Consider the following 13696-nt stretch of genomic DNA (forward strand, 5'->3'; position numbering starts at 1 on the left):
GGTATTTATTGCCTATGACTGCTTTCCATCCGGCACAAGAGTTGAGTAGTTGTGACAGTATGGTCTGAAAACCAAAAAGACTTCCTATCTGGCCCTTGACAGGAAAAAGTTTGCTGAGGCCTGCCTTGGAATTCAACTTTTACCCCCGTAGTTACCTAGTTAACAACTTGGTTCCTAGTGAATGACTCTCTGGGACAACCTGTGTCCTGGGAGGACCCTGACTGACGCAGAAATGATGACAGCCAGGTCACGAGAGCACTCGGGCCGCAGGGTCACGCACCGTTCAGTCTCGAGGAGGGCCCAGTAACGAGCACTTTCTCAAAAGGAGAACAGTTAGTCTGCAGAAGAGGGCACAATCCGCTCCCAAACCCCAGAGCTCTGCACCGTGAGTCACCTCCAGGTGCCAGTGTCCCTATTTGCCACCAGCACTCTGCACGTCCCTGATCTGCTGGGTCATCAGGGCCAGGTGGTAGATCAGCTTGCACACAGCTGGCACCTGCAGCGGTCTCCGCGTGCTCTGGGCCTCCCTCAAAATGAAAAGCCGTGTGGGTTTCTAGTAAATGGGCTGAACCAGCACACAACTTATCCCCAAATCCCCAAGCCCCACCCGACGTCACCAGTACCAGACAAACAGCACCCCCTCCTCAGAAGTCTGAGTTTCCGCTCCGTGGGGCCCTTTGTCTGAGTTTCTAAGTGTTAATCTTTCCAACTTCTTCCCCTGTCCCCTTAGGCCCTCAGGACGGTGGCTGCTTCCTGCCACCCCGTGATCCCTTAGTTCGCTTGCTACCCTTCCAGTTATCTGGTTAACAACTTTACGTTCAGGTAACAATTCTTTACACCAAATCCTCTCTGTTCAAGTAGCTGTTGTGATTCCGTTCAAGTACCTGGTGCTATTTTTGTCTCCAGATTGGATCCTGACCGGCTGATGTCAACAGCACGTTTACTGCCAACCCCCTTAAATGCGATTTCCTGCTCACGAGATCGGATCGGCGTTAATGTTGCCAGTGGAGCGGACCAGCGTGGCCCCGGGTGCACTGTCAACATCAAGTTCTCTGTGGCCTATGTGATGGCAGAAAGCAAGGAAACAGGTATCACCCGGAAGCAAGACTGAAGACTCCTGGTGGACCTCAGAAAGCGTTATGGAGAAAAAAAGCATTTGCCAGGTCAGTACCTCACACCAGCTGCCAAGGGCTGTGTTGACTTCCTCCAGCAAAGCTACTTAATTTGGTCCGGCCACCGCAATCGGAGTCACCGCCTGATTACGTTTACAATAACCCACAGTCCTTGTCCAAGATCCATCTGCCTTCCGCACAGGCCGAACCGGCCAGTTGACTGGGGATGAGATCACTACCTCTGCTTCTTTCAAGCCGTTAATGGCGCCACTAATCTCTGCAATTCCCCCAAAGGACGTAGAATTGCTTTTGGATTACTATCCTGGGAAGGACGGGGAATTCTAGGGGCTTCCACTTGGTTCTTTTACGGTAACGGCCCCGACTCCACGGGTCAGCGAGCCAGTGTGGGATTCTGCTGGCTGCAATTATACGAGTGGGACCACGGAAAACACAGGGTGGGTCTGAGGACCTATCGGACCCATTCTGAGTGGAGCTGGGCTCAGACTCCATCTATCACCTGACCACATAAGGCCTGCTGCGGTCCACCAGGAAAAATCAAAGTGATCCGCCATCTATAAAAATGATGGTGGGGGACACCTGAGTGGCTCAGCCGGTTAAGGGTCTGACTTCGGCTCAGGTCATGATCTCGCGGTTTGTGAGTTCGAGCCCCGCGTCAGGCTCTGTGCTGACGGCTCAGAGCCTGGAGCCTGCTTCAGATTCTGTGTCTCCCTCTCTCTGCCCCTCCCCGGCTCACACAGCTCGCTCTTTCTCTCTCAAAAGTAATAAACGTTAAAAACTTTAATTAATTAATTAAAATGACAGCAGGCAGCGGGGCAGGGGTGGGGGTTGTCTATCTAAAAGCCAATCACAACCCTCTGTGGGAGGGGGAGCCTGTATAGAAACTGCTGTAAGCTTTTCCGGAAAGCGGCTGGATAATATAGAACAAAAGCCATACGAAGGGACCTCCTCTTTTACCTAGTCATTCTATTCAGAGAATCAGTTCTAATCAGCTGCAATGCAGACCGTGCTTGGGTGCATAAAGACAAATAAAAATACCTGAAAACAACTAAATACAAAAAAAAAAAAAATGCTTCGCTAAATCACAGTCTATCCACATGGGGATTAGTATACAGCTATGTAACACTCTGTTTAGGTTGAAGCATTTAGGTATTATTTTTGGCCTTTCTGATCGGCAGAGGTTTTTTGGGGTTTTTTTGTTGTTGTTTTTAAAGATTGATAATACCTCTTGTTGGCAAAAGTGTGGGAAATCTGACATTCTCGTGCCCTTTTGGTGGGAATACAAATTGGCGGAACGTTTTCGAACATCCATCTGGCAGTCTCCGCTTAAACAACATCGTTCACGCTCTCTGACCCGGCGCTTCCGCTGTTTGGAGTTTATCCTCCAGGAAGACACCCACAGATCCACAGCCCAGTTGATGGTGGCATTGTCTACACTAGCAAAAACTGGAAACCACCCAAACAGGGGATGAGTTAAATAATTCATGCTCAGCTGCACAATGAAATCCGTATTTCTCCTCTTGAATTTCAGAGAGTCACCTCCAACAACCCATGCCCAGAGACAACTCTTATTTCCCCAAATCCACCAAACAGCTCCTCCCACGTCCTCCCCAGGGGGGAAACCAGACTCACCACCCACCCAGCTGCTTAGGCCACATCCCACAGTCACCCTTGACTCTTTCCCTCGTGAGCACACCCAACATGGCCAGCACTGGAGTATAAGCCACCTTCTTTCTGCCTTCTGAACCCTCCAGTGGACTTCTAAATGGACCATCCTGGGTCTACTCTTCTCCCATTATGCTCTTTCTCAAGAGAGCAGCCGGAGTGATCATTTTTAAATGATTCGAAAATTAAGGTCATACGTCCGTACAATGGAACATTATTCAGCCCTGCATGGGAATATGGTCCTGATCCATGCTACAACGTGGATGAACCTTGAATACGTGGCGCTGAGTGAAAGAAGCCACACAAAAAAGGCCACATATTGGATGACTCCATTTACATGAAATATTTAGAATAAGTAAATCCAGGGAGACAGAGAGATTGGTGGCAGGGGTTAGCAGACTGGTGGTTGTTGGGAGCTGGGGAAAGGGGGAATGGGAGCTGACCGCTTCATGGGTATGGGGGTTTTCTCTGGGGGTCACAAAAATGTCTCAGCACTAGGTAGAGGTGGTGGTTGTACAACATTGTGAATATACTAAACGCCGCTGAGTTATACACGTTAACGTGGTTCATTTTACATGCTATGAATTTTACCTCAACAAATAAAGCAGAAACAAAAGAGATCACGTCACATTTCCTGCGTAAATCCTTCCACTGGCTTCACACACAACGAAAATAACATCCAGGGGGCACCCGGGTGGCTCAGTCGGTTAAGCGCCTGAGTCTTGACTCTCAGGTCATGATCTCACAGCTCGTGAGTTTGAGCCCCACATCAGGCTCTGCACTGACAGCACAGAGCCTGCTTGGAATTCTCTGTCTCCCTGTCTCTCTGGCCTTCCCTTGCTCGCACGTGTGCGCACACGCTCTCTCTCTCAAAAATAAATATCAAAAGGAAGAAGAGAAGAAAACAGAAAATAACATCCAAACTCCTTACCCGCAAGGCCCCGTGATGCAGGCTCTGCTCTGGGACCTTGTACTCTCCCTCACCCACTCCCCACAAGACTCTGTGACAGCAGTAATTTAATCTCCATTTCAAGAGAGGACACTGAGTTCAGAGAGGCGACCTGTTGCGCGGGGATCACGTGGGCGCCTGAGGCTGGCTCCGCCTGACTTGTAACTAGCTCCTGGCCGTAGGGGGTCTCCGCGGAGGCCACCCCGACCGTCCCTCAGGATGGGGCACTCACTGCCCCAGCTGCCAAGGGTGCTGGTGGCTGATCCCTCTCAGCTCTGTGGGTGGAAGAGCTTCCTCGCCCAAGGCACTGACCCTCCCTGAGGACAGCCCCTTCCAATGACGGGCCGGTGGGGCATATAAAGTCCTGGCCCCTCACTTCGGGGGCTGTCTTTGAGGCCATTCCGGCTCCAGAGCTCCAGCTCCCCCGCCACAGGGCCAGTCGAAACTGCAGAGTCTTAACTCTGCCCAGGCCGGCTCCTTCACTCCCTCACAAGGCTGGTTTCCAAGGGGGCCTCCTGCCTGCTAATCTCCACATCAGAGTCTGCTTCCCTGGACCAACCTAAGTGATCTGCTTTGCCCTTGTGGGCGGGGCCTGTGGGCACAGACTTTATGGTGTGGGGCACTATGGCTACAACGTGTGAGTGACAGGTCAGACTGGCATTGTAGAAGATCCTAGTGGGGGACAAACCAGAAGGGAGAGAGCTGGGAGGCCAAGAGGCCAGGGAGGAGGCTGGTCCGAGGGGCCGGGGCCTGAACTCACGGCCACGACAGCGAGGACAGGGAGAAGGCCAATTCCAGCAGTGGCCACTGGGTGGAATAAACGGACCGGAATTCAAGACCGGCCTGGGGACAGGTGGGGTGACTGGGAAGATTCCGGTGCCCCGGGCTGGCTTCCATCTGGAAGTCACTCATCAGTTCTGGGCCAGCCTGTTGGGGGCCAGCCCTGGCTCTGCCGGTCACTAGCCGTGTGGCCTAGACATGGGACCTTGGTGCCTCGCTTTCCATTAGAGAAAACTGGGCTGAGACCAGGCCCTCCTCATGGGGTGGGGTTAATACAGTTCAGAAAGCCAGCGTGAGTGGGCATCATCCTGTCCACTCTGAGCTTTCCAAGTACCTGCTGGGTGTCTGGGAAGGACCTGAGGTCGGAGGCACCTGGCTGCAGCCCCGTGGGAGGGGAGGGCGGTGTGGAAATCCCTTCGTCTCTGAGCCCCAGAGCAGCAGTGGGAGGACAGTGATTGTTAGGATCATCAAGTAACACTTGAAAAGCCTCCGGCGTGTGGTGTGGCGTCAACAAAGGCTGCTGCTGTGGCTGCGGCCAGGAGAACCCGAGTACCGCACGAGTCTCCGTGTACTACTCGGCCATCCCACGGCAGGCAGGCAGCTGAGCCTCTGCAGGGCCAAGCCCCGCCCACCCTTCGTGTTCCCAGCCTGCTCCTCCTCCAGTGTTCTCTCCCTAAATGTCACCGCCGTCACCCAGCTGCCCAGCAACGGAGAGGCTCAGTCCTCTCTCCTACGTCCCCCGCCCCAGGCAGTCACCAAGCCCTCCCCCTGTCCCTCCTTTGCCATCCCCCTCCCCCCCTGCAGGCCATCCTGCTGACCCTCCAGCCCAAGTGATTCGGCTTCCTCACTTGAGCCAGTTGAAATCTTGGGGACACATACCAGGAGCCTCCTACTGACGGCCCAACTCTTAACCTGCTCGGTAAGAGCAAGGCCGGGCCTGGCCACTGTATCCCCAGGGTACAGCACAGGCCTGGCACACAGTAGGCCCAGGTATATGCTAGCTGGTTTGAGAACAAACACGTGAATGTATGCACGTGCTGGCCAGGCTGGTAGGAAGAACGTTAATAAGATATAGAATAGAAGGGTGCCTAGGTGGCTCAGTCGGTTGAACGTCCAACTTCAGCTCTGGTCATAATCTCACGGTTGGTGAGTTCGAGCCCCACATCGGGCTCTGTGCTGACAGCTCAGAGCCTGGAGCCTGCTTCAGATTCTGTGTCTCCCTCTCTCTCTGCCCTCCCCTGCTTGCGCGCGCGCTCTCTCTCTCTCTTTCTCTCAAAAATAAAATAAACATAAAAAATTTAAAAAGAAAAAGAATACAGAATAGAGCACATGCTTATAGTAGCCACTACCTGCCAGGCCCTATTCTAAGCCCCAGGAATAACTCATTTCATGCTTGTGACAGCTGTGCGTACTAGTGACTATTATTTCCTCAATTATAGTGTTGAAGAAATGATGTTACAGAGAAGTTGAGTAACTTCCCCGAGGTCACAGAGCTAATAGGCCGCAAAGCCACGATTCAAACAGGACTCAGGACCACAATCACAGCATCCCATCAGAAAAGCTCCTGGCCTCTGTCTTATGCTTGCCCCAGATGACACCATCAGGCCAAAGCCTCCTCCCCTCAGGTAGGCCTGAGGCACTGGGGGTTAAGTCAGGGGCTAGTCTCCTAGAATCTGCTTATTTCTGAGGACACCGATGAATGAATGGTTCTGAGCCTACAAGACTGAGGACCAGGATGTGGAAATGGAGGTCATGGGGAAGCAGGCCAGTCTGGTGGGAGCTGGGCCACCAGCTCTCCTTGCCCCGTCTTCTCAGTTTCTGGCCTCAGGCCCTTCAAACCCACCCAGGACAGAAGCTTTCAAACAGGCTAGCAGCTGTGGGGCGGTGCCTCGGGCCTGCCCCTGGGGTGAGGTGGGGAGAGACCTAGCCACCAGGACTCCAGGGACACCCCCACTCTGCCTCCACCAGAGTTATTCGGCTTTGTCCAAGGGTTCTGAGAGTGCTTTCAATTGGGAAAAAAGGTTCTGCAGTCAAAACAGCTTTTGAAAATCAGTGCCCTGAGGAATAAATGCCCTTGTTAAGCAAAGTGGCCTTCTCAAGTCTACCCTGGTGACATTCAGGGGTTTGGATGCAGTGAATTATGGGATGGAGGAGACAGGAGAGTGAGGATCCTGGACGTCCTCAGCCAAGTCCAATGTCAAAGCTTCCGTGACTATTCGTGGCCACAGGTCCCTGCTCTGTGCACCTGCCCTAGGCGAGCCGCAAGCCTGGGGCCTGTCTTCCAGGACACAGTCCTGCCCCCAGGCGTTCACCTACATGGTTTCTCCTGCCTAGAATAAATACAAGGAGGGACCACATATTGAGTCCCCCTGCCTCTGACAAACAACACGTGCGGTACTGTCCGTTTCCTAAAACCCTCATGACAGACCCATGAGGCCTCCTTATCCCCATCCTAGGCAGGGAAAAACAGAGGTTCAGGAAAGAGGGACAACTCACCTGAGGATTCAAACCCAGACTGGTCTGACTCCAACAAAATACTCTTTCCACGGCACCCTTGCCTACCACCTCCCACACCCCTGCCTCTCTCCCCTCCTCCCCTTCATCCAAATCCCACCCACACTCAAGGCCCTTCCAGGGGAGCCCATTCTCTCTCACCCTGACTCCCCTTCTATAAATGCCATTTCCTCTTCTCTGAACACATTCCCTTCTTCCCATATCCCCTCACCTTGCTGACTGCCTCACACACCTTGGGAATCTGCTTGGGTGTCACCTCTTCTGGGAAGGCCTCCCTGGATGCCTGGCTGAGTCGGAAGCCTCCTCTGGGTCCCTTCTCTGAATTTTCTCCATCACAGCCCCAAAGGCTGTCTTGTGGTCATTTGCGTTCCTGCATCCTAAGGACACCCTAAGCTTTTGCGAGCAGGGTCCAGGCAGGTCCCCTGTGCTTACTGCTATAGCCTACGCCCAGCATGGTGCAAGGCACACAGTAGGTGCTCAATAAATGAGTTCAACAGGCAGCCCTGATGTCTGCCATGTGTGAGGCCCTCCCAGCAGGTGCGGGGCACAGTGCACCAGCGAGCGCTACCCCTGTCCTCCTGGCCCAGCCCTGCCTCCTGTAGGAAGCCTCTCTCGACCTCCTCAGTCTTTGTCCGATTCCAGCTCCATGTCTCTTTCTGTTCACCCAAAACATCTCTGAGAGCCAGCTAAGCCAAGGTGGCGTTAGGGGAGCATCTGGCAAGGCAAAGCAGGCCACTGGAGGTGACACATCGCCTCTCATCCCCCACACCGCGCCCTGCCCCATGGTGCTCACCAGGCACAGCAACACGGCGCACCCCTTGTTAGGCGCTAGGCTGGCTGAAGTGCCACTGGCTGGTGGCCTCCCCACACCCACCTGGGCCACGCCCCCTTCCCCAGACCCGGCCCGGCCGTACCCGGTTGATGAGCTCGCCGACCATGCCCGTCCAGGAGCCGTTGGGCTCGGGCGCCCCGTACAGCCCGTCTTCCACCAGCCGTAGGCGGTAGCGGAAGCGCAGCAGCTCAGCCAGCTCCCGCAGCATGTCCACGCAGAAGCCCTCGAAGCGCTCGTTCCCGGACAGGGCCTGGAAGTTTGGCCGCCGCATGACATACGGGTTCTCCTGGGAAGCAGCAGAGGAGCGAGGTCAGGGCCCGGGCGTCCAGGGGCTGCTGGGGGAGCGCGGATCAGGAATCCACCGCGCTGCGGGATGGAGTCACCGCATCCGTTCCTTGCGCACAAACGCTCAGGGTGCGGAGTGGGCCTGGAAGCTAGGGCCACAGACGCTGGGGGCTTCCCCTCTGGCAGATCACGGGGAGCTGTTTTAATCTCCACCAGCCAACCTGATGCTCAATCGTCTCAAACTCAAATGCCTACCAGGGGAGGCGCGTTAGTAACCTAAGAGTGAATCACACTGTTGGGAGATTATGCCAAACTGGAACAGGGGCTTTCAGATTTCTGACTAGGACCTCACAGTAAGAAATACATTTTACCTTCCAATGCGAGCCACACGTGCGTGCGCGCACACAGGCACTTAAATAGACTTTGTTCCTTGAAGTGGTCCACACCCTTAGTGACTAAGGGCAGCACACCCCGATTATTTTCTGTCCTGCTCTACCTCGCTTCCCTACACGACCAGTAGCGACCCACTGAACTGACTTGATGAGCTCGCACGGGATCAGAGGGCCACCAGGACTGAGCTCTAGCCGACACCACCACCACCACCACCACCAGGGAAGCAGGCCTGAGATGCCAGATGGCCCAATGTCAAGAATGTTGGAAACCTCGGCTGTTTGGTAAAACGTCCTGATTATAAAGGTTAACCACCACACACGTTCAAATACCAATCCTTGTGATGCTTTGCAGGCTAAACAAATAACCTGGGACTGTGCAGAGGTTTGCTACCTTGATGCTTATTTCTGAGGGGTTCCAGCAAACCTTACTGACCCCCAATGCACCAAATAAGCACAAAGGCAGAGGAAATGTGCCAAAGGGCTAGAAAGACGAGGCACATGAAGATGATGTCAGCAAAAAGGGAATCTTATCTTGACACGGTTATTGTCTGAACGGGTGTTTGTATAGTGTCACTTCAGACTTAGGCACAAAGGAAGTTAGGACTCAGGACACAGCGGCGGGGGGAGGTGGGGGGGGGGGGAGGCCTTGGCAAGAATCTCCACAATGGTTACCTCCCACGGAATCCCTGCTATGTGCCCAGCCCCTGCACTGCATGTGCTCGCTGGAAAGAATCGCTTTAACTCCTGGCACTGACCTCACACCGGAGGCATCATCAGACTCATTTTACACATGTGGAAACTGAGGCTCACAGAGGTCAAGTGAGGCGACTGGTTACACAGCGACAGGGACGATGAGGCCAGGTCTTATTATAGGCTCTGGATTCCGGGACCACACCAAGCCCCACAGCTGGGGGGTAGTGGGATGGAGGGAAATCAGTGCTTCTCACTCTCCAACGAAGCTGCCTTTCCAAGCCCAAAACTGTGGAACTGGGAGTAGGAATGTGAGATAATCCTAATAATAGCAGCGGTAGCTAGAATTTCTTGCAGGCTTGCTGTGTGACAGCTATTCTGTCGGCGTGGGAAGTCGATATTATTACCTCTGTTTTAGAGATGAGGACACTGAGGTCCCAAGAAGTGAAGTAGTAAGAGGCCGAGACGGACAAGCTGGTCTGACTCCAGAGCTCTGCTCTTAAGCCCCGTGCCAGACAGAACCAAGGTGGACAGAACCAGAGAGCGGCATAGGAGAAGCCAGACAGATGGGGGACCCAGGCCGGACCCAGCATTAGAGCTGGGAGGTTCTCCCCAAGCTCTTTCGATATACAGAGCAGGGAAGCTCAGGGAGGTCATGTGTCTTGTCCAAGGCTACGCGGCGGTGAAGCAGGGCAGTGGGGAGGGAAGGTGGGGCGAAGCTGGGGCTCAAAACCCGGTTCCCGGGCACGTTCAGTGAAGCCCTTGTTCCTTCCACCAGGGCTCAGCTGATCTCCAAATTCAAGGCTGAGGCGCTTGGGTGGTGGATCTGGGTTCAAGGTCTCAGGATCAGGGTCTGAGCTTAAAGAGTCAGAAACAGAGACTGGGGCCTGTGAACAGAAGTCAAGATCCGAAAACAACGATCTAGGACTCAGCAGGGAGCCCCAGACCATCAGAAGCAAGGGTCTTATGGAGCCGCTCATTCAGGGTTTTCAGACTTGTTCAGAGCCTTCTGCGGAAGTACTGCAGACAGTGGGCTGGTGCTAAGTCTGATTCTAAGAATCCATCCCACAAATGGCTGCGCATCTGTACATAAAATGTACGCCCGATGGAATCATGGCAGCACAGCTCCCGGTGGGAACAAAGACTGCAACAGCCTAATTTGGGACAGGTTAAAAAGATTATTGATGTCATCAAAGACTCCTAGGCAACTACTAAAATAACAAGTTCTATCGGATATATTAAGAGAAAAAAAAAAGCCACAGAACAACGTGTACAATATGCTACTCTTTGTGAAGGAAAGACTGAGTGCTTGTACATGCATAGAAGCGTCTGGAAGGATGTGGCCTCTGAGGGAAAAAATGGGCGCCTGGAGGGAGAAGGAGCCCGGCTTTTCACTCCCCACCCACATGTGCTGTTTGGATTCTATTTTACATAGGTTTGTATTAACTTGTGTGTCTTCCTTGATATGATGAATTGTTTTAATTAAAAATTTTAATACTAAATATTAAAATATTAAAAGTTTTTGAAGTAGGATATCTAAATGTATACAGAAACACAAATGGTCAGAAAAAGCCAGAGCAATCCTAAAGAAGAAACTGGAGAATTGACCCTATTGGGTATTAATTAATACTTAATTTACAGCTATGGTATTTGATGGGGCACCTAGGTGGCTCAATTAAGCGTCCGACTTCAGCTCAGGTCACAACCTTGCAGTTTGTGGGTTCAAGTCCCGCATCGAGCTCTGTGCTGACAGCTCAGAACCTCGAGCCTGCTTCAGATTCTGTGTCTCCCTCTCTCTCTGCCCCTCTCCTGCCCATGCTCTCTCTCTCAAAAATTTAAAAATAAATAAATAAATAAATAAATAAACATTAAAAAAAATAAATAAATAAAATAAGCTTTAAAGCTATGGTATTTGAAACAATGTAGTATTGGACCAAAGATAGACAAACTGGCCATAGAACAGGGAGCTTGGAAACCCACACATAAAGAGATACTCGAGGGGCACCTGATTGGCTCGGTGGGCAGAGTGTGCAATTCTGGATCTCGAGGTTGTGAGTTCAAGCCCCACATTGGGTGTAGAGATTACTTAAAAATAGTAAAATCTTTACTATTAAAAAAGAAGATGCTTTATCACAAAGGTGAGACTGGTGAAGGAGAAAGAATGGTCATCTTTAATAAATGTGCTGCTCAATTGAACATCCACGTGAAATAAATATTCTGAGCCCTTGCCTCACATGGTACATAAAAATCAAATTCACGTGGATTGTAGCTCTAATCGTAAAAGGTAAAATGATTACGTTTTTAGAAAACGAATAGAAGACTATCTTCATGACCTTGGGGTAGGCAAAGAATTCTTAAATTCTAAAAGCATCAGGGCAACTAGGTGGCTTAGTAGGTTAAGCGTCTGCCTTTGGCTCAAATCATGATCTCGTGGTTCGTGGGTTCGAGCCCCGCGTCAGGCTCTGTGCTGACAGCTCAGAGCCTGGAGCCTGCTTTGGATTCTGTGTCTCCCTCTCTCTCTCCCCCTTCCCTGTTCACACACACACACTCTCTCAAATATAAACAAACAGTAAAAAAAATTATAGCTTCTAAAAGCATTAATCAAAAAGGAAAAGAAAACATGGATACATGGACTTTAGTAAAATGAAAAATCTTCCCCTTTCACCAAAAGATTGAAAGTGAAGAGGCAAGCCACAAAGGGGAAGATATCTGCAATACACGTATCTGGTGAGAACTTGTATCCAGAAAATAGAAATAACTCACAAATCAGTAAAAAGGTCATATATCCCCATTTTTTTTTTAATTAAAAAAAAAAAAGACTTGGATGGGGGACTTTCCAAAAGAAGACTGTTGGGGCGCCTGGGTGGCTCAGTTGGTTGTGTCCAACTCGTGATTTTGGCTCAGGTCATTACCTCACAGTTTGTGAGATCCAGCCCCGTGTAGGGCTTTGCACTGACGGCTCAGGGCCTGCTTGGGATTCTCCCCCTCCCTGCCTCCCTTCTCCTCCCCCCCATTCAAAATAAATAAATAGACATTTAAAAAGAAGACAATTGTCAAATAGCCAATAAACCGCAAAAAAGGTGGTCAACCTGCCTGTTAGGGAAATGGGAAATGGAAATGAAAACCACAATATGGTGGGCATGAGGGTCAGAAGGGTACCGAGCTCAGGGCTGTCGGGAAGACTAACAGAAGCCAAGAACTGGCACAGCACTGACATATCAGCCATGGCGGGTGCTATCTTATCAAGGATGAAAGGAGAGCATGCCTTTCATGCCGGGAAAGCAGGCGGCTTTCTTACCTCATGCAATCCTCCCACAGGCCTTCAAGGTGGGATTATTAGACCCATTTTATAGATGAAGGTATAGACTACCTGAAGCGGTAGGGGGTGAAGTCAGGAGGAGAGTCAGGGCTGACCGACCCCAGAGTCACCAAAGAGAAGGATGAAATGTCCCAGCTTGACGAAGACCATCACAGGGTCCACCAAGTGTTCTGGGAAAACTCTGCAGGAGGGAGAGGGGCTGGAGGCTGAGGGAGAGCCCCGCACAGCCTTGCCTCATTGGGCCTTTTTGTTAATTTTATTTTTATTTATTTTTCCTTTAAAGTTTAGTATTTTGAGAGAGAGAGAGAGAGAGCACGAAAGTGCAAGAAGGGCAGAGAGAGAGGGAGAGAGGGAGAGAGGGAGAAGGCTCCACACTGTCAGCACAAAGCCCGATGCAGGACTCGAACTCACGAACCGTGAGATCATGACCTGAACTGAAACCAAGAGTCAGACACTTAACTGACTGAGCCCCGCAGGCACCCCGCCTTGGCCCTTCTTTTGCACCCTAGCTTCCCTGTGGGGTCTCTCTCAATCGTGGTACCAGCCACCCTCTCGGCTCCAGAGCAGTGAGGCCCCACCCCTGGGACAGCCTCCCCTCCATCCCGGACCTCCCCCTGCTCTCCCTGCTCCCTCACACCCAGCCCCTCTGCCAGCCTCAACCCCCACATCAGCTCCCCCTCCCTCCCCACAGCCTCTGCTGCGGGAACACAAGTCAGAAAACACCGGTGAACAAATGGGCAGGTCCAGCTGTGCACATGAGGCCACCGCCTCCACATCCAGTCTGGCAAACATTTCCTAAGGCCCCCTGCTCCTATAGCTCATGCTTCTGGGGATGTCCGGCCCTTCCCTCTGTGTGCTCCCCACTCCTATTCAGCTTCTTTTTTTTTTTTTTTTAGATGTTTATTTATTTTTTAGAGAGTGAGACAGAGAGAAAGAGAGAAGAACACAGAATCCCAAGCAGGATCCGCGCTGTCAATACAGAGCCCAGCTCGGGGCTCGAACCCACAAACCGTGAGATCATGACCTGAGACAAAGTCGCATGCTTAACCAGCTGAACCACCCAGGTGCACCCCCTTCACAGCTTCTGAAGCCCTGTCTAACGCCACCTCTTTTGTGACGTTTTCCTCAAACCTTCTGAAG

At 51.9% G+C, this 13696-nt stretch overlaps 1 protein-coding gene across 1 annotated transcript in view; it reads right to left on the bottom strand.

Annotated features, from left to right (window-relative positions):
- Positions 1 to 13696, bottom strand: part of GRIK5 (glutamate ionotropic receptor kainate type subunit 5) — a 58546-nt gene that overhangs the window by 25665 nt on the left and 19185 nt on the right. Inside the window, 1 exon segment of the mRNA XM_049620931.1 lies at positions 7953 to 8156. Coding sequence (XP_049476888.1) covers positions 7953 to 8156 — 204 coding nt within the window.

This window comes from Panthera uncia (genome assembly GCF_023721935.1).
Source record: "Panthera uncia isolate 11264 chromosome E2 unlocalized genomic scaffold, Puncia_PCG_1.0 HiC_scaffold_19, whole genome shotgun sequence".
Taxonomy (NCBI): Eukaryota; Metazoa; Chordata; class Mammalia; order Carnivora; family Felidae; genus Panthera; species Panthera uncia.